Here is a 21,185-nt window from a genome sequence, read left to right as displayed (position 1 = left end):
AATACTGAAATATGTATATTATTTTAAACAATAAAAAGGGGAATAAAAGAGCAAATTGGTGAAATGCAACGAGAAAAAGTTGCATTGTTGACTCTAATAACACCATTTTTTAAAATAATTTCTCAAAAAATACTAATGAATAAAAATCAATGTTGCTATAAATTATTGATTGATTTAAGGACAAAAAGGACATAAATACAACAAATATGAAAAATTTGAAAAAAAATTCCATACTAATTATATACTAATACTAAATATCCTATTGATTGTTATTATAAATATACTAAACCAGGGGTCAGCAACCTTTTTGAAAGCAAGAGCTACTTCTTGGGTACTGATTCATGCGAAGGGCTACCAGTTTGATACACACTTAAATAAATTGCCAGAAATAGCCAATTTGCTCAATTTACCTTTAATAAAAAAATCTATATATATTAAAAAAAATGGGTATTTCTGTCTGTCATTCCGTCGTACATTTTTTTTTGCTTTTACGGAAGGTTTCTTGTAGAGAACAAATGATGAAAAAAAAACTTAATTGATCGGTTTAAAAAAGGAGAAAACACAAAAAAAAATTAAAAGTGAATTTTGAAACATAGTTTATCTTCAATTTCCACCCTATAAAATTCAAAATTCAACCGAAAAAAAAAGAGAATAGAAAAACAAGCTGATTCGAATCTTTTTGAAAAAATTAAAAAAATAATTTATGGAACCTCATTAGTCATTTTTCCTGATTAAGATTAATTTTTGAATTTTGATGTTTTGAATAGGTTAAAATCCAATCTGCACTTTGTTAGAATATATAACAAATTGGACCAAGCTATATTTCTAACAAAGACAAATCATTATTTCTTCTAGATTTTCCAGAACAAACATTTTAAAAGAAATTCAAAAGACTTTGAAATAGGATTTAAATTTGATTCTGCAGATTTTCTAGATTTGCCAGAATATATATATATTTTTTTAATCATGAGTTTGAAGAAATATTTCACAAATAATCTTCGTCGAAAAAACAGAAGCTAAAATGAAGAATCAAATTAAAATGTATTTATTATTCTTTACAATTAAAAAAAACAGATTTACTTGAACATTGATTTAAATTGTCAGGAAAGAAGAGGAAGGAATTTAAAAGGTAAAAAGGTATATGTGTTTAAAAATCCTAAAATAAATTTTAAGGTTGTATTTTTTCTCTAAAATTGTTTTTCTGAAAGTTATAAGAAGCAAAGTAAAAAAAAAAAATAGAGATTTAAGTGTTGGATCAAAAATTTTAAAAAAATTCAAAAGCATGACCTTTTTATGAGTGGGTCACTTTTGGATCCCTAAGGATTTTAGTGGAATTTACTAACTTTCTTTGCTAAAAAAAAAAAAAAAAAAAAAAATTCTAATACATTTTGCTATGAATTATTGTCCTATTTAGGGATCCAATAACTTCACATTAAATATTTCCCTTTGAGAATCTTTTTGGGAAAAATAATGTATATTTTGTATTTTGCCTCAAAAAATCGGGTTTCGACAAGAATCTCGTAAAAAGTAAAAAAAAATAACGAAGTAAAATTAGCAATCCAAGGGTTTTATGAAAAAAAAAAAAAAAAAGAATTATTTTGAACTTTCTTTAAGACTGAAACCCTTCGGGGTCCCTAAGACCTAACTTGAGGGAGCCCTAACAATTAAAAAAAAAAAGTGTATATTGTATTGGTTTTGAAAATAAAAAAAACCATCAACTTGGCCCCCACTTGCTTTGAATTTTCAGTGTGAGGCCCTCAGTGGAAAAAGTTTGGACACCCCTGCTCTACAGGTAAATGAGTCAACTTTTAGACCTCTTGGCCCAAGTTGAACTCTCATCCATGCTTTCAGGATGGACTTTTTACAAGCAGATGCCTTGACTGTTCTCCACACCTTTTCAAAATAAATCTGTCCTTCCCCATCATGCATGGACGTGCAGCTGGAGGGCCTGCGTGTGCAGCTGCAGGACGCCCAGGACCGACTCGGCCGGGGCCAGAAGGAGCTGCTGGAGGCTCGGCGCGCCCTGCGGGAGTGTGCTCAAGGGCAGGAGAAGCAGCGGAAGGAGGCCCTGAACCTGCGGCGGCTCCTGGACGACGAGACCAGAGAGAAGGAGGCCATCCTAGCCTCCAACCAGGAGCTGAGAGCGTCCGTCAAGCGGGTGGAGAGTGACAACAGCAGGTGGAGACACGAGCCAGGAGATGGCATTCTTGTGTTTGTATTGAATGCAGAGTAGTGCTGGAAGACACAAGAACAGGGGGCCCCAAGTTTTTTTTTAACTCAGGGGACAGATTGGGTTAAATGAATTTGGCTTGGGGGCAGATTGTCTATTTGTATATATATTTGTATACATATATATATACATATATATAATATATATACATATATATATATATATATATATGTGTGTGTGTGTGTGTACACACACACATATATTTATACATATATATATACATATACACACATATACATGTGTGTATATATATATTATATATGTATATATACATACATGTATACATATATATATACACACATGTATATGTGTGTATATATATATTATATATGTATATATACATACATGTATAAATATATATATATACACACATATATATACATATATATATATATACACACATATATACACACATAAATATACACGTATATATATATATGTATATATATATATACGTGTGTGTGTATATATATATATATATATATATATATATATATATGTGTGTGTGTGTGTGTACACACACACATATATTTATACATATATATATACATATACAAACATATATATGTGTGTATATATATATTATATATGTATATACACATACATGTATACATATATATATATACACACACATATATATATACATATATATATATATATACACACACACATATATATACACACATAAATATACACGTATATATATATGTATATATATATATACGTGTGTGTGTATATATATATATATATATATATATATATATATATATATATAACGATTAAGGGCTTTGTAGCTCGGTTGGTAGAGCGGCCGGGCCAGCAACTTGAGGGTTCCAGGTTCGATCCCCGCTTCCGCCATCTTAGTCACTGCCGTTGTGTCCTTGGGCAAGGCACTTTACCCACCTGCTCCTAGTGCCACCCAAACTGGTTTAAATGTAACTTAGATATTGGGTTTCACTATGTAAAGCGCTTTGAGTCACTAGAAAAAAGCGCTATATAAATATAATGCACTTACAAATAAGAATTTTATCCAACATGAAAATGTATATATATATATATATATATATATATATTTTTTTTTTTTTTTTTTTTTGTGTGTCCGCTGCTGCTCACTACTCCCCTCACCTCCTAGGGGGTGATCAAGGGAGATGTGTCAAATGCAGAGAATAATTTTGCCACAGTATGCGTGTGACAATCATTGGTACTCATATATATATATATATATATATATATATATATATATCGTCGAGGTTACTGTGGTTTATCTGTTATACAGCGCTCAATGCCGGGGTAGAGCGGAATATACGCTATAATATACGCTAATATAGTGGAATTTTTAAATTTCCTGAGGGAACTCTCCTGAAGGAATCAATAAAGTACTATCTATCCATCTATCTCTACATCAGGAAAAAACACTATTGCATCCCGGCAAGCCTGTTTTCCTGTTTCCCTCCTCTTTCCAGGCTTGTAGGAATGAAATAGCCTCAGGAAAAAAACACAGAGGCTATTGCATCCCGACATGAAATAACCTCAGGAAAAAAACACAGAGGCTATTTCATCCCGACATGAAATAGCCTCAGGAAAAAGACACAGAGGCTATTTCATCCCGACAAGCCTGTTTCCCCCCTCTTTCCAGGCTTGTAGGGATGAAATAGCCTCAGGGAAAAAAAACACTGAGGCTATTTCATCCCGACATGAAATAGCCTCAGGAAAAAAACACAGATGCTATATCATCCCGACATGAAATAGCCTCAGGAAAAAAACACAGAGGATATTTCATCCCGACAAGCCTGTTTCCCTGCTATTTCCAGGCTTGTAGGGATGAAATAGCCTCGGGAAATAAAAACACAGAGGCTAAAACATCCCGACATGAAATAGCCTCAGGAAAAAAACACAGAGGCTATTTCATCCCGACATGAAATAGCCTCAGGAAAAAAACACAGAGGCTATTTCATCCCGACAAGCCTGTTCCCCCCCTCTTTCCAGGCTTATAGGGATGAAATAGCCTCAGGAAAAAAAACACAGAGGCTATTTCATCCCGACAAGCCTGTTTCCATGCTCTTTCTAGGCTTGTAGGGATGAAATAGCCTCAGGAAAAAAAAACACAGAGGATATTTCATCCCGACATGAAATAGCCTCAGGAAAAAAACACAGAGGCTATTTCATCCCGACAAGCCTGTTTCCCCCCTCTTTCCAGGCTTGTAGGGATGAAATAGCCTCACGGAAAAAAAACACAGAGGCTATTTCATCCCGACAAGCCTGTTTCCCTGCTCTTTCCAGGCTTGTAGGGATGAAATAGCCTCAGGGAAAAAAAACACAGAGGATATTTCATCCCGACATGAAATAGCCTCAGGAAAAAAACACTGAGGCTATTTCATCCCGACATGAAATAGCCTCAGGAAAAAAAACACAGAGGCTATTTCATCCCGACATGAAATAGCCTCAGGAAAAAAAACACAGAGGCTATTTCATCCCGACATGAAATAGCCTCAGGAAAAAAACACAGAGGCTATTTCATCCCGACAAGCCTGTTTTCCCCCTCTTCCCAGGCTTGTAGGGATGAAATAGTCTCAGGAAAAAAAACAGAGGCTATTTCATCCCGACAAGCCTGTTTCCATGCTCTTTCCAGGCTTGTAGGGATGAAATAGCCTCAGGAAAAAAAAACACAGAGGATATTTCATCCCAACATGAAATAGCCTCAGGAAAAAAACACAGAGGCTATTTCATCCCGACATGAAATAGCCTCAGGAAAAAAACACAGAGGCTATTTTATCCCGACAAGCCTGTTTCCCCCCTCTTTCCAGGCTTGTAGGGATGAAATAGCCTCAGGGAAAAAAAACACAGAGGCTATTTCATCCCGACATGAAATAGCCTCAGGAAAAAAACACAGAGGCTATTTCATCCCGACAAGCCTGTTTCCCCCCTCTTTCCAGGCTTGTAGGGATGAAATAGCCTCAGGAAAAAAAACCCACAGAGGCTATTTCATCCCGACATAAAATAGCCTCAGGAAAAAAACACAGAGGCTATTTCATCCCGACATGAACTAGCCTCAGGAAAAAAACACAGAGCCTATTTAATCCCGACAAGCCTGTTTCCATGCTCTTTCCAGGCTTGTAGGGATGAAATAGCCTCAGGAAAAAAAAACACAGAGGATATTTCATCCCGACATGAAATAGCCTCAGGAAAAAAACACAGAGGCTATTTCATCCCGACATGAAATAGCCTCAGGAAAAAAACACAGAGGCTATTTCATCCCGACAAGCCTGTTTCCCCCCTCTTTCCAGGATTGTAGGGATGAAATAGCCTCAGGAAAAAAAACACAGAGGCTATTTCATCCCGACAAGCCTGTTTCCATGCTCTTTCTAGGCTTGTAGGGATGAAATAGCCTCAGGAAAAAAAAACACAGAGGATATTTCATCCCGACATGAAATAGCCTCAGGAAAAAAACATAGAGGCTATTTCATCCCGACATGAAATAGCCTCAGGAAAAAAACACAGAGGCTATTTCATCCCGACATGAAATAGCCTCAGGAAAAAAACACAGAGGCTATTTCATCCCGACAAGCCTTTTTCCCCCCTCTTTCCAGGCTTGTAGGGATGAAATAGCCTCAGGGGAAAAAAAACAGAGGCTATTTCATCCCGACAAGCCTGTTTCCATGCTCTTTCCAGGCTTGTAGGGATGAAATAGCCTCAGGGAAAAAAACACAGAGGATATTTCATCCCGACATGAAATAGCCTCAGGAAAAAAACACAGAGGCTATTTCATCCCGACATGAAATAGCCTCAGGAAAAAAACACAGAGGCTATTTCATCCCGACATGCCTGTTTCCCCCCTCTTTCCAGGCTTGTAGGGATGAAATAGCCTCAGGAAAAAAAACCACTGAGGCTATTTCATCCCGACATGAAATAGCCTCAGGAAAAAAACACAGAGGCTATTTCATCCCGACATGAAATAGCCTCAGGAAAAAAACACAGAGACTATTTCATCCCGACAAGCCTGTTTCCCTGCTCTTTCCAGGCTTGTAGGGATGAAATAGCCTCAGGAAATAAAAACACAGAGGCTATTTCATCCCGACATGAAATAGCCTCAGGAAAAAAACACAGAGGCTATTTCATCCCGACATGAAATAGCCTCAGGAAAAAAACACAGAGGATATTTCATCCCGACATGATATAGCCTCAGGAAAAAAAACACAGAGGCTATTTCATCCCGACAAGCCTGTTTCCATGCTCTTTCCAGGCTTGTAGGGATGAAATAGCCTCAGGAAAAAAAAACACAGAGGCTATTTCATCCCGACAAGCCTGTTTCCATGCTCTTTCCAGGCTTGTAGGGATGAAATAGCCTCAGGAAAAAAAACCACAGAGGATATTTCATCCCGACATGAAATAGCCTCAGGAAAAAAACACTGAGGCTATTTCATCCCGACATGAAATAGCCTCAGGAAAAAAAACACAGAGGCTATTTCATCCCGACATGAAATAGCCTCAGGAAAAAAACACAGAGGCTATTTCATCCCGACAAGCCTGTTTCACCCCTCTTTCCAGGCTTGTAGGGATGAAATAGCCTCAGGAAAAAAACACAGAGGCTATTTCATCCCGACATGAAATAGCCTCAGGAAAAAAACACAGAGGCTATTTCATCCCGACATGAAATAGCCTCAGGAAAAAAACACAGAGGCTATTTCATCCCGACAAGCCTGTTTCCCCCCTCTTTCCAGGCTTGTAGGGATGAAATAGCCTCAGGAAAAAAACACAGAGGCTATTTCATCCAGACAAGCCTGTTTCCCCCCTCTTTCCAGGCTTGTAGGGATGCAATAGCCTCAGGAAAAAAAAACACAGAGGCTATTTCATCCCGACAAGCCTGTTTCCCTGCTCTTTCCAGGCTTGTAGGGATGAAATAGCCTCAGGAAAAAAAACCACAGAGGATATTTCATCCCGACATGAAATAGCCTCAGGAAAAAAAACACAGAGGCTATTTCATCCCGACATGAAATAGCCTCAGGAAAAAAACACAGAGGCTATTTCATCCAGACAAGCCTGTTTCCCCCCTCTTTCCAGGCTTGTAGGGATGCAATAGCCTCAGGAAAAAAAAACACAGAGGCTATTTCATCCCGACAAGCCTGTTTCCCTGCTCTTTTCAGGCTTGTAGGGATGAAATAACCTCAGGAAAAAAACAGAGAGAAAATAAAATAAAGAAATGTTTCATGAAAATTCATAATGAAGACAAGGAGAAATGTTTAGTTTGGTCGTTTATGTTAGACATGTTCAAACACTTGTCAAAGTCTGGCCACAGGACTCCCATGTTTGTGTTTACCCTCCTCGTGCAGTTTAAGGCGAGCGGTGGAGGAGAAGGAGCAGAAAGTCTCCATCTTGGAGGAACACAAACGCTGCATGCACCAGGAGGTGTCCACTCTGAGGAGCAGCATGAGGGAGCAGGAGAAGTCCCGGCTGCAGGCCCGCCGAGGACTCCAGGACCTGCGCGGACAGGTCGGCCCAGCAAAACCCTCTTGGTGGTCCTGACCCGACCTGGCCTGTCACGCCATTTTATTTTTGGTGTGCAGGTGAAAGCGCTGGAAGGCGAGAAGAGCCGTCAGAAGCAGGAGCTGCAGAACATGCGGGCTCTGCTTTCTCAGCAGGAGCAGAAGGAGGAGGAGGCGCGTCGCCAGTCCTGCAGTCTAAAGCAGACCGCCTTGGACTGCCAGGCCGCCAGGGACGCGGCGCACAGTCAGGTACAAGTGGGCGTAGTCCTTGGAAACATTGTGCATGAATCTGAAGACCACAGTCAGGTACAAGTGGGCGGAGACTTTAGAAACATTGTGCATGAATCTGAAGACCACAGTCAGGTACAAGTGGACGGAGACTTTAGAAACATTGTGCATGAATCTGAAGACCACAGTCAGGTACAAGTGGACGCAGACTTTAGAAACATTGTGCATGAATCTGAAGACCACAGTCAGGTACAAGTGGGCGTAGTCCTTGGAAACATTGTGCATGAATCTGAAGACCACAGTCAGGTACAAGTGGACGGAGACTTTAGAAACATTGTGCATGAATCTGAAGACCACAGTCAGGTACAAGTGGACGGAGACTTTAGAAACATTGTGCATGAATCTGAAGACCACAGTCAGGTACAAGTGGACGGAGACTTTAGAAACATTGTGCATGAATCTGAAGACCACAGTCAGGTACAAGTGGGCGGAGACTTTAGAAACATTGTGCATGAATCTGAAGACCACAGTCAGGTACAAGTGGGCGGAGACTTTAGAAACATTGTGCATGAATCTGAAGACCACAGTCAGGTACAAGTGGGTGGAGACTTTAGAAACATTGTGCATGAATCTGAAGACCACAGTCAGGTACAAGTGGACGGAGACTTTAGAAACATTGTGCATGAATCTGAAGACCACAGTCAGGTACAAGTGGACGCAGACTTTAGAAACATTGTGCATGAATCTGAAGACCACAGTCAGGTACAAGTGGGCGGAGACTTTAGAAACATTGTGCATGAATCTGAAGACCACAGTCAGGTACAAGTGGACGGAGACTTTAGAAACATTGTGCATGAATCTGAAGACCACAGTCAGGTACAAGTGGACGGAGACTTTAGAAACATTGTGCATGAATCTGAAGACCACAGTCAGGTACAAGTGGACGGAGACTTTAGAAACATTGTGCATGAATCTGAAGACCACAGTCAGGTACAAGTGGGCGGAGACTTTAGAAACATTGTGCATGAATCTGAAGACCACAGTCAGGTACAAGTGGGCGGAGACTTTAGAAACATTGTGCATGAATCTGAAGACCACAGTCAGGTACAAGTGGGTGGAGACTTTAGAAACATTGTGCATGAATCTGAAGACCACAGTCAGGTACAAGTGGACGGAGACTTTAGAAACATTGTGCATGAATCTGAAGACCACAGTCAGGTACAAGTGGACGCAGACTTTAGAAACATTGTGCATGAATCTGAAGACCACAGTCAGGTACAAGTGGACGGAGACTTTAGAAACATTGTGCATGAATCTGAAGACCACAGTCAGGTACAAGTGGACGGAGACTTTAGAAACATTGTGCATGAATCTGAAGACCACAGTCAGGCACAAGTGGACGGAGACTTTAGAAACATTGTGCATGAATCTGAAGACCACAGTCAGGTAAAAGTGGGTGGAGACTTTAGAAACATTGTGCATGAATCTGAAGACCACAGTCAGGTACAAGTGGACGGAGACTTTAGAAACATTGTGCTTGAATCTGAAGACCACAGTCAGGTACAAGTGGGCGGAGACTTTAGAAACATTGTGCATGAATCTGAAGACCACAGTCAGGTACAAGTGGGCGGAGACTTTAGAAACATTGTGCATGAATCTGAAGACCACAGTCAGGTAAAAGTGGGTGGAGACTTTAGAAACATTGTGCATGAATCTGAAGACCACAGTCAGGTACAAGTGGACGGAGACTTTAGAAACATTGTGCTTGAATCTGAAGACCACAGTCAGGTACAAGTGGACGGAGACTTTAGAAACATTGTGCATGAATCTGAAGACCACAGTCAGGTACAAGTGGGCGGAGACTTTAGAAACATTGTGCATGAATCTGAAGACCACAGTCAGGTAAAAGTGGGTGGAGACTTTAGAAACATTGTGCATGAATCTGAAGACCACAGTCAGGTACAAGTGGACGGAGACTTTAGAAACATTGTGCTTGAATCTGAAGACCACAGTCAGGTACAAGTGGGCGGAGACTTTAGAAACATTGTGCATGAATCTGAAGACCACAGTCAGGTACAAGTGGACGCAGACTTTAGAAACATTGTGCATGAATCTGAAGACCACAGTCAGGTACAAGTGGGCGGAGACTTTAGAAACATTGTGCATGAATCTGAAGACCACAGTCAGGTACAAGTGGACGCAGACTTTAGAAACATTGTGCATGAATCTGAAGACCACAGTCAGGTACAAGTGGACGGAGACTTTAGAAACATTGTGCATGAATCTGAAGACCACAGTCAGGTACAAGTGGACGGAGACTTTAGAAACATTGTGCATGAATCTGAAGACCACAGTCAGGTACAAGTGGACGGAGACTTTAGAAACATTGTGCATGAATCTGAAGACCACAGTCAGGTACAAGTGGACGCAGACTTTAGAAACATTGTGCATGAATCTGAAGACCACAGTCAGGTACAAGTGGGCGGAGACTTTAGAAACATTGTGCATGAATCTGAAGACCACAGTCAGGTACAAGTGGGCGGAGACTTTAGAAACATTGTGCATGAATCTGAAGACCACAGTCAGGTACAAGTGGACGGAGACTTTAGAAACATTGTGCATGAATCTGAAGACCACAGTCAGGTACAAGTGGACGGAGACTTTAGAAACATTGTGCATGAATCTGAAGACCACAGTCAGGTACAAGTGGGCGGAGACTTTAGAAACATTGTGCATGAATCTGAAGACCATAGTCAGGTACAAGTGGACGCAGACTTTAGAAACATTGTGCATGAATCTGAAGACCACAGTCAGTTACAAGTGGACGGAGACTTTAGAAACATTGTGCATGAATCTGAAGACCACAGTCAGGTACAAGTGGACGCAGACTTTAGAAACATTGTGCATGAATCTGAAGACCACAGTCAGGTACAAGTGGACGGAGACTTTAAAAACATTGTGCATGAATCTGAAGACCACAGTCAGGTACAAGTGGGCGGAGTCTTTAGAAACATTGTGCATGAATCTGAAGACCACAGTCAGGTACAAGTGGACGGAGACTTTCGAAACATTGTGCATGAATCTGAAGACCACAGTCAGGTACAAGTGGGCGGAGACTTTAGAAACATTGTGCATGAATCTGAAGACCACAGTCAGGTACAAGTGGACGGAGACTTTAGAAACATTGTGCATGAATCTGAAGACCACAGTCAGGTACAAGTGGACGGAGACTTTAGAAACATTGTGCATGAATCTGAAGACCACAGTCAGGTACAAGTGGACGGAGACTTTAGAAACATTGTGCTTGAATCTGAAGACCACAGTCAGGTACAAGTGGGCGGAGACTTTAGAAACATTGTGCATGAATCTGAAGACCACAGTCAGGTACAAGTGGACGGAGTCTTTAGAAACATTGTGCATGAATCTGAAGACCACAGTCAGGTACAAGTGGACGGAGACTTTAGAAACATTGTGCATGAATCTGAAGACCACAGTCAGGTACAAGTGGACGGAGACTTTAGAAACATTGTGCATGAATCTGAAGACCACAGTCAGGTACAAGTGGACGCAGACTTTAGAAACATTGTGCATGAATCTGAAGACCACAGTCAGGTACAAGTGGACGGAGACTTTAAAAACATTGTGCATGAATCTGAAGACCACAGTCAGGTACAAGTGGGCGGAGTCTTTAGAAACATTGTGCATGAATCTGAAGACCATAGTCAGGTACAAGTGGGCGTAGTCCTTGGAAACATTGTGCATGAATCTGAAGACCACAGTCAGTTACAAGTGGACGGAGACTTTAGAAACATTGTGCATGAATCTGAAGACCACAGTCAGGTACAAGTGGACGCAGACTTTAGAAACATTGTGCATGAATCTGAAGACCACAGTCAGGTACAAGTGGACGGAGACTTTAAAAACATTGTGCATGAATCTGAAGACCACAGTCAGGTACAAGTGGGCGGAGTCTTTAGAAACATTGTGCATGAATCTGAAGACCACAGTCAGGTACAAGTGGACGGAGACTTTCGAAACATTGTGCATGAATCTGAAGACCACAGTCAGGTACAAGTGGGCGGAGACTTTAGAAACATTGTGCATGAATCTGAAGACCACAGTCAGGTACAAGTGGACGGAGACTTTAGAAACATTGTGCATGAATCTGAAGACCACAGTCAGGTACAAGTGGACGGAGACTTTAGAAACATTGTGCATGAATCTGAAGACCACAGTCAGGTACAAGTGGACGGAGACTTTAGAAACATTGTGCTTGAATCTGAAGACCACAGTCAGGTACAAGTGGGCGGAGACTTTAGAAACATTGTGCATGAATCTGAAGACCACAGTCAGGTACAAGTGGACGGAGTCTTTAGAAACATTGTGCATGAATCTGAAGACCACAGTCAGGTACAAGTGGACGGAGACTTTAGAAACATTGTGCATGAATCTGAAGACCACAGTCAGGTACAAGTGGACGGAGACTTTAGAAACATTGTGCATGAATCTGAAGACCACAGTCAGGTACAAGTGGACGGAGACTTTAGAAACATTGTGCATGAATCTGAAGACCACAGTCAGGTACAAGTGGACGGAGACTTTAGAAACATTGTGCTTGAATCTGAAGACCACAGTCAGGTACAAGTGGGCGGAGACTTTAGAAACATTGTGCATGAATCTGAAGACCACAGTCAGGTACAAGTGGACGGAGTCTTTAGAAACATTGTGCATGAATCTGAAGACCACAGTCAGGTACAAGTGGACGGAGACTTTAGAAACATTGTGCATGAATCTGAAGACCACAGTCAGGTGCATGCAGCTGGTGCACCAAAAGAGTGGTGGTGAGTAGGTATAGGTACTGGATCTAGTACTTCTTCAGCACAGACAGAACCCCACCGGTTTTACCGGGCACCCATTCACCTAAAATCCAACGGTGCCATGTTACCTCATTATTGGATGCCAAACTACCTCCATCCAGGTCATGGGTGTCCAAATCAAAACCCGAAGGCCAAATCTGGTAATAGAAATGTTCCACCATGCTTCCAAAAGTGCATTGGTGAGGTCACACACTAATGTCTTCGTTCTAATTCATCCCAAAAGTGTTCTATCGGGTTCAGGTCAGGATTCTGTGTAGGCCAGTCAAGTCCATCCACACCAGACTCTGTCATCCGTGTCTTTATGGACCTTGTTTTGTGCACTAGTGCATAGTCATGTTGCAAGAGGAAGGGGCCAGTTCCAAAGTGTTCCCACAAGGTTGGGAGCATGGAATGGTACAAAATGTTTTTGGTATCCTGGAGCATTCAAAGTTGATTTCACTGGAACTAAGGGGCCAAGCCCAACTCTTGAAAAACAAACCCCACTCCATAATTCCTCCTCCACCAAATTTCAGACTGGTCAATCAGATTGCCAGATGGAAAAGCTTGATTCATCACACCAGAGAAGGCGTCTCCACTGCTCTAAAGTCCAGTGGCGACCTGCTTTACACCACTGCATCCCACGCTTTGCATCGGACCTGGTTATGTATGGCTTAGATCCAGCTGCCCGGCCATGGAAACCCATTCCATGAAGCTCTCTGCGTACTGTACGTGGGCTAATTGGACGGTTTGGAGATCTGTAGCCACTGTTTGTGCGGAAAGGTTTGCACTATGCGCCTCAGCATCCGCTGACCCCTCTCTGTTAGTTTACCTGGCCTACCACTTCGTGGCTGAGTTGCTGTTGTTCCCAAACTTTTCACTTTTCTTATAATAGAAGCGAGGAAATTTCCCGACTGGATTTGTTGCACAGGTGGCATCCTATGACAGTTCCATGCTGGAAATCACTGAGAGCGGCCCATTCTTTTACAAATGTTTGTAGAAACAGTCTCCATGCGTAAGTGCTGGATTTTATACACCTGTGGCCGGGTCAACCTGATTCTCATCATTTGGATGGGTGGCCACCAAACTTTTGGCAAAATAGTGTAGTGCAGGGGTAGGGAACCTATGGCTCTAGAGCCAGATGTGGCTCTTTTGATGACTACATATGGCTCTCGGATAATTTATATAGCGCTTTTCTCTAGTGACTCAAAGCGCTTTACTAAGTGACACCCAATATCTAAGTTCCATTTAAACCAGTGTGGGTGGCACTGGGGGCAGGTGTGTAAAGTGTCTTGCCCAAGGACACAACGGCAGTGACTAGGATGGCGGAAGCGGGAATCGAACCTGGAACCCTCAGGTTGCTAGCACGGCCACTCTACAAACCGAGCTATGCCGAGTAACCGTGTAATACTCTTCCATATCAGTAGGTGGCAGTCGGTAGCTAATTGCTTTGTAGATGTGGGAAACAGCGGGAGGCAGAGTGCAGGTAAAAATGTGTCTAATGCTTAAACCAGGGGTAGGGAACCTATGGCTCTCAGATAAATCTTAGCTGACATTGCTTAACACGATAAGTAATGAATAATTCCGCTGGTAATCACAGTTTCAAAAATAACGTTCAAATTATAAAACATTCTTATGCATTTTAATCCAACCATCCGTTTTTTACCGCACCTGTTCAAGATGTCGCATTAATGGTTAGAAGTATTATATGTATTATTGGTTAACTTTTAGGATAACAATGTTGTTAAAAAGAATAAGAGACTTATTATACTCTACAAATGTTGGTCATACTTAAAAATGCACACATTTTGTTGTATTCAGTGTTGAAAAATTTTATATGGCTCTTACGGAAATACTTTGTGAAATATTTGGCTTTCATGGCTCTCTCAGCCAAAAAGGTTCCCGACCCCTGGTGTAGGGCCACCAACCTTTTTGAAAGCAAGAGCTACTTCTTGGGTACTGATTAATGCGAGGGGCTACCAGTTTGATACACACTTAAATAATTTGCCAGAAATAGCCAATTTGCTCAAATTACCTTTAATAAATAAATCTAGATATATATATATATATATATATACATATATACTGTATATATATATAAAAAATGGGTGTTTCTGTCTGTCATTCCGTCGAACATTTTTTTTCCTTTTACGGAAGGTTTTTTGTAGAGAATAAATGATGGAAAAAAACACTTAATTGAACGGTTTAAAAGAGGATTAAAGAGGAAAAAAATGAAAATTAAATTTTGAAACATAGTTTATCTTCAATTTCGACTCTTTAAAATTCAAAATTCTACCGAAAAAAAGAAGAGAAAAACTAGCTAATTCGAATCTTTTTGAAAAAAATTCAAAAAAGAATTTATGGAACATCATTAGTCATTTTTCCTGATTAAGATTAATTTTAGAATTTTGATGACATGTTTTAAATAGGTTAAAATCCAATCTGTACTTTGGTAGAATATATAACAAATTGGACCAAGCTATATTTATAACAAAGACAAATCATTATTTTTTTCTAGATTTTCCATCACAAAAATGTTAAGAGAAATTCAAAAGACTTTGAAATAAGATTTAAATTTGATTCTAAAGATTTTCTAGATTTGCCAGAATATTTTTGGGGGATTTTAATCATAATAAGTTTGAAGAAATATTTCACAAATTTTCTTCATCGAAAAAACAGAAGCTAAAACGAAGAATTAAAGTAAAATCTATGTATTATTCTTTACAATAAATTAAATAAAACTACTTGAACATTGATTTAAATTGTCCGGAAAGAAGAGGAAGGAATTTAAAAGGTAAAAAGGTATATGTGTTTAAAAATACTAAAATCATTTAAAGGTTGTATTTTTTCTCTAAAATTGTCTTTCTGAAAGTTATAAGAAGCAAAGTAAAAAAATTAATGAATTTATTCAAACAAGTGAAGACCAAGTCTTTAAAATATTTTCTTGGATTTTCAAATTCTATTTGAGTTTTGTCTCTCTTAGAATTAAAAATGTCCAGCAAAGCGAGACCAGCTTGCTAGTAAATAAATACAATTAAAAAAATAGAGGCAGCTCACTGGTAAGTGCTGCTATTTGAGATATTTTTAGAACAGGCCAGCGGGCGACTCATCTGGTCCTTACGGGCGACCTGGTGCCCGCGGGCACCGCGTTGGTGACCCCTGGTGTATATTGTGATAACATTGGTCTCAAAATGCTCTCTGTTGCTCATATCAGACAGACAGTCCCATGATCATGTGTCAATCCATTTGTGGTGTGGCATCGCAAGCAAAGAACGTATGGAGAACACCAACTTTAGATCTACAAAGTGGATCTAAGCGTCCATCTCGCCGTGACTGCTGCAGGTTGCAGCTCTGCAGAGACGTGTGACGGAGCTGGAGGAGCTGGAGCGCCAGACCCGGGAACTCCTGCGGGCCGCGGAAGCTCAGCAGCAGGTCCGCGACCAGAAGCACCACGAGGCCACCGCGGGGCTGCAGAGAGCGCTGGAGGACGCCGCCGTGCATGGCGGCCAGCTCAGTGCCCGGCTCGGGCACGCCCAGGCTTCCGTCCAGACCCTGGAGCACCAGCTGGGAGAGTGTGAGCGCCAGCGTAGAGACCTGGCCCACAAACTGTCCACTCTGCGTTCAACGCTGCGTCGCACTCTGGGCATGGACGCAGGGGGACGGTCTCCCAGGAGGAAACCTCTCCCAGGTTGGTGTCTAAGTCCGTCCTGCCGGTTTACACTCCGCTGTCAGCAGGCTTACATGCTCTCTGCCCAGGACACCGCCCAACTCCTGCTGAGGAGCAAGAACTGGACCTGGAGTCCGTCCAGGCCGGCCTCCTGGAGCTGCAGCGAGAAGTGAGGGACTCGCAGAGAGAGAAGGTAGGTTTTGTAGCAGCATGTGTTTCCACTGACACGTCAAAGCATTTTGCTGGTTTTTCACCTTCCAAACCAGGACAAAATATAGAAGAGATAGAACTTGCAACGGTGACTTGAATAAAGGAGAACTTTTTCTCCTCGGTACGTTCCTTTCTGTTACAATTTAGGGCGAAGAAGACGTCACAGAATGCAGGGCGCTAATTAATTTAAAAATCTTCTTACCCGGGCGGTATAGCTCGGTTGGTAGAGCGGCCGTGCCAGCAACTTGAGGGTTGCAGGTCCGATTCCCGCTTCCGCCATCCTAGTCACTGCTGTTGTGTCCTTGGGCAAGACACTTTACCCACGTGCTCCCAGTCCCACCCACACTGGTTTAAATGTAACTTAGATATTGGGTTTCACTATGTAAAGCGCTTTGAGTCACTAGAGAAAAGCGCTATATAAATATAATTCACACTAATTCACACTCCGGCGTTTACCAAAGGCATGCGGTAAAGGCAAGCATGCGCTAATTATTTTAAAACCTCTTGTCACTCCGGCATTTACCAAAGCCATGCGGTAAATTTAGGCCTGCGCTTATAAATTTGAGTGTGATGTAAGGATACCATCATGAAAAGCACATTTACTAAAAAATTTTAAAAAAGTTATTATGGTCTTACCTTTACTTATAAATGAAGTCCATGCGCAGCTCCTTCTAAACAAAAGCATCGATAACTTTTACAAACGCGCTCAGAGGAGATAATGTTTGAAAAAAGGTGACGGGTCTTTACAAAACTTTTGTTTGGAAGAAGTTGCCAACTTCCTGTTGATTTTTGCTGAAGGGTGTAAATGAATGAAATATGGGTCTAAGTGGGACCTACACAGAGGTTTTTGTTTCATTTCTCTACGACATTCCTACCGGAAGTTACAAGCAGTTTTGTCTGTTTTCTTCCTAGGAGCAGTTTTGTCTGTGTTTTATTCCTAAGGGGCGCTAGAGCGCAAATTCAAGTTTTGGGGTTTGGTTTTTTTATTAGATTGCAATTTTCGCCAGTCCTGATGTGTGTGTCCAGTTTGGTGAGTTTTGAAGCATTTTAAAGGGGTCAAATTACAGCTCAAAGAGGCAAAAATGACATTTTTTAGGAAACTTCTGTTTTGAAGGGGTTTTTGCGAACTTCCTATTGATTTTTGCTGAAGGAGGTCAGTGTATGAAATCTAGGTCTAAGTCAGACCTACATAGAAGTTTTTGTTTCATGTCTCTACGACATTCCTAACGGAAGTTACAAGCAGTTTTGTCTGTTTTTTCCTAGGGGGCGCTAGAGCACAATTTGGAGTTTTAGGTTTTGGTTTTTTTGATTAGATGGCAATTTTCGCCAGTCCTGATGTGTGTGTTCAATTTGGTGAGTTTTAAAACATTTTAAAGGGGTCAAATTACAGCTCAAATAGGCAAAAATGACATTTTTTAGGAAACTTTTGTTTTGAAGGGGTTTTTGCCAACTTCCTGTTGATTTTTGCTGAAGGAGGTCAGTGTATGAAATCTAGGTCTAAGTCAGACCTACATAGAGGTTTTTTGTTTCATGTCTCTACGACATTCCTAACTGAAGTTACAAGCAGTTTTGTCTGTTTTTTCCTAGGGGGCGCTAGAGCGCAATTTTGAGTTTTAGGTTTTGATTTTTTGATTAGATCGCAATATTCGCTGTCCTGATGTGTGTGTCAAATTTGGTGCGTTTTGAACCATGTTAAGGGGGTCAAATTAAAGCTCAAAGAGGCAAAAATGACATTTTTTAGGAAACTTTTGTTTTGAAGGGGTTTTTGCGAACTTCCTATTGATTTTTGCTGAAGGAGGTCAGTGTATGAAATCTAGGTCTAAGTCAGACCTACATAGAAGTTTTTGTTTCATGTCTCTACGACATTCCTAACGGAAGTTACAAACAGTTTTGTCTGTTTTTTCCTAGGGGGCGCTAGAGCGCAATTTAAAGTTTTAGGTTTTGGTTTTGTGATTAGATCGCAATTTCCGCCAGTCCTGATGTGTGTGTTCAATTTGGTGAGTTTTAAAGCATTTTAAAGGGGTCAAATTACAGCTCAAATAGGCAAAAATGACATTTTTTAGGAAACTTTTGTTTTGAAGGGGTTTTTGCCAACTTCCTGTTGATTTTTGCTGAAGGAGGTCAGTCTATGAAATATAGGTCTAAGTCAGACCTACATAGAGGTTTTTTGTTTCATGTCTCTACGACATTCCTAAGGAAAGTTACAAGCAGTTTTGTCTGTTTTTTCCTAGGGGGCGCTAGAGCGCAATTTTGAGTTTTAGGTTTTGATTTTTTGATTAGATCGCAATATTCGCTGTCCTGATGTGTGTGTCAAATTTGGTGCGTTTTGAAGCATGTTAAGGGGGTCAAATTAAAGCTCAAAGAGGCAAAAATGACATTTTTTAGGAAACTTTTGTTTTGAAGGGGTTTTTGCGAACTTCCTATTGATTTTTGCTGAAGGAGGTCAGCGTATGAAATCTAGGTCTAAGTCAGACCTACATAGAAGTTTTTGTTTCATGTCTCTACGACATTCCTAACGGAAGTTACAAGCAGTTTTGTCTGTTTTTTTCCTAGGGGGCGCTAGAGCGCAATTTGGAGTTTTAGGTTTTTGTTTTTCAACTAGATCGCAATTTCCGCCAGTCCTGATGTGTGTGTTCGATTTGGTGAGTTTTAAAGCATTTTAAAGGGGTCAAATTACAGCTCAAATAGGCAAAAAATACATTTTTTTAGGAAACTTTTGTTTTGAAGGGGTTTTGGCCAACTTCCTGTTGATTTTTGCTGAAGGAGGTCAGTGTATGAAATCTAGGTCTAAGTCAGACCTACATAGAGGTTTTTTGTTTCATGTCTCTACGACATTCCTAAGGAAAGTTACAAGCAGTTTTGTCTGTTTTTTCCTAGGGGGCGCTAGAGCACAATTTTTAGTTTTAGGTTTTGGTTTTTGATTTGATGGCAATTTTCGCCAGTCCTGATGTGTGTGTCAAATTTGGTGAGTTTTGAAGCATGTTAAGGGGGTCAAATTACAGCTCAAAGAGACAAAAATGACATTTTTTAGGAAACTTTTGTTTTGAAGGGGTTTTTGCGAACTTCCTATTGATTTTTGCTGAAGGAGGTCAGTGTATGAAATCTAGGTCTAAGTCAGACCTACATAGAAGTTTTTGTTTCATGTCTCTACAACATTCCTAACGGAAGTTACAAGCAGTTTTGTCTGTTTTTTCCTAGGGGGCGCTAGAGCGCAATTTGGAGTTTTAGGTTTTGGTTTTTTTGATTGGATCGCAATTTTCGCCAGTCCTGATGTGTGTGTTCAATTTGGTGAGTTTTAAAACATTTTAAAGGGGCCAAATTACAGCTCAAAGAGGCAAAAATGACATTTTTTAGGAAACTTTTGTTTTGAAGGGGTTTTTGCCAACTTCCTGTTGATTTTTGCTGAAGGAGGTCAGTGTATGAAATCTAGGTCTAAGTCAGACCTACATAGAGGTTTTTTGTTTCATGTCTCTACGACATGCCTAAGGAAAGTTACAAGCAGTTTTGTCTGTTTTTTCCTAGGGGGCGCTAGAGCGCAATTTTTAGTTTTAGGTTTTGGTTTTTGATTTGATGGCAATTTTTGCCAGTCCTGATGTGTGTGTCAAATTTGGTGGGTTTTGAAGCATGTTAAGGGGGTCAAATTACAGCTCAAAGAGGCAAAAATGACATTTTTTAGGAAACCTTTGTTTTGAAGGGGTTTTTGTGAACTTCCTGTTGATTTTTGCTGAAGGAGGTCAGTGTATGAAATCTAGGTCCAAGTCAGACCTACATAGAGGTTTTTTGTTTCATGTCTCTATGACATTCCTAACTGAAGTTACAAGCAGTTTTGTCTGTGTTTTTTCCTAGGGGGCGCTAGAGCGCAATTTTTAGTTTTAGGTTTCGGTTTTTGATTAGATGGCAATTTTTGCCAGTCCTGATGTGTGTGTCAAATTTGGTGAGTTTTGAAGCATTTTAAGGGGGTCAAATTACAGCACAAAGAGGCAAAAATGACATTTTTTAGGAAACTTTTGTTTAACTTCCTGTTGATTTTTGCTGAAGGAGGTCAGTCTATGAAATCTAGGTCTAAGTCAGACCTACAAAGGGGTTTTTGTGTCACGTCATGACATTCCTAACGGAAGTTACAAGCAGTTTTGTCTGTGTTTTTTCCTAGGGGGCGCTAGAGCGCAATTTTGAGTTTTGGGTTTTGGTTTTGTGATTAGATCGCAATTTTCGCCAGTCCTGATGTGTGTGTGCAATTTGGTGAGTTTGGAAGCATGTTAAGGGGGTCAAATTACAGCTCAAAGAGGCAAAAATTACATTTTTTTAGGAAACTTTTGTTTTGAAGGGGTTTTTGCCAACTTCCTGTAGATTTTTGCTGAAGGAGGTCTGTGTATGAAATCTAGGTCTAAGTCAGACCTACATAGAGGTTTTTTGTTTCATGTCTCTACGACATTCCTAAGGAAAGTTACAAGCAGTTTTGTCTGTTTTTTCCTAGGGGGCGCTAGAGCGCAATTTTTAGTTTTAGGTTTTGGTTTTTG

At 40.6% G+C, this 21,185-nt stretch overlaps 1 protein-coding gene across 1 annotated transcript in view; it reads left to right on the top strand.

The window, feature by feature from the left end:
- crocc2 (ciliary rootlet coiled-coil, rootletin family member 2) overlaps window positions 1-21,185 on the top strand; it is a 134,678-nt gene that overhangs the window by 95,999 nt on the left and 17,494 nt on the right. Inside the window, exons 23-27 of the mRNA XM_061888423.1 lie at window positions 1,940-2,178; window positions 7,558-7,717; window positions 7,792-7,959; window positions 16,134-16,479; window positions 16,548-16,651. Coding sequence (XP_061744407.1) covers window positions 1,940-2,178; window positions 7,558-7,717; window positions 7,792-7,959; window positions 16,134-16,479; window positions 16,548-16,651 — 1,017 coding nt within the window. The remainder of the gene's footprint in view (window positions 1-1,939; window positions 2,179-7,557; window positions 7,718-7,791; window positions 7,960-16,133; window positions 16,480-16,547; window positions 16,652-21,185) is intronic.

This window comes from Nerophis ophidion, linkage group LG26 (assembly GCF_033978795.1).
Source record: "Nerophis ophidion isolate RoL-2023_Sa linkage group LG26, RoL_Noph_v1.0, whole genome shotgun sequence".
Classification (NCBI taxonomy): Eukaryota; Metazoa; Chordata; class Actinopteri; order Syngnathiformes; family Syngnathidae; genus Nerophis; species Nerophis ophidion.
Note: the sequence above shows the minus strand (reverse complement) of the source record. Positions and strands in the feature narration are given on the sequence as shown.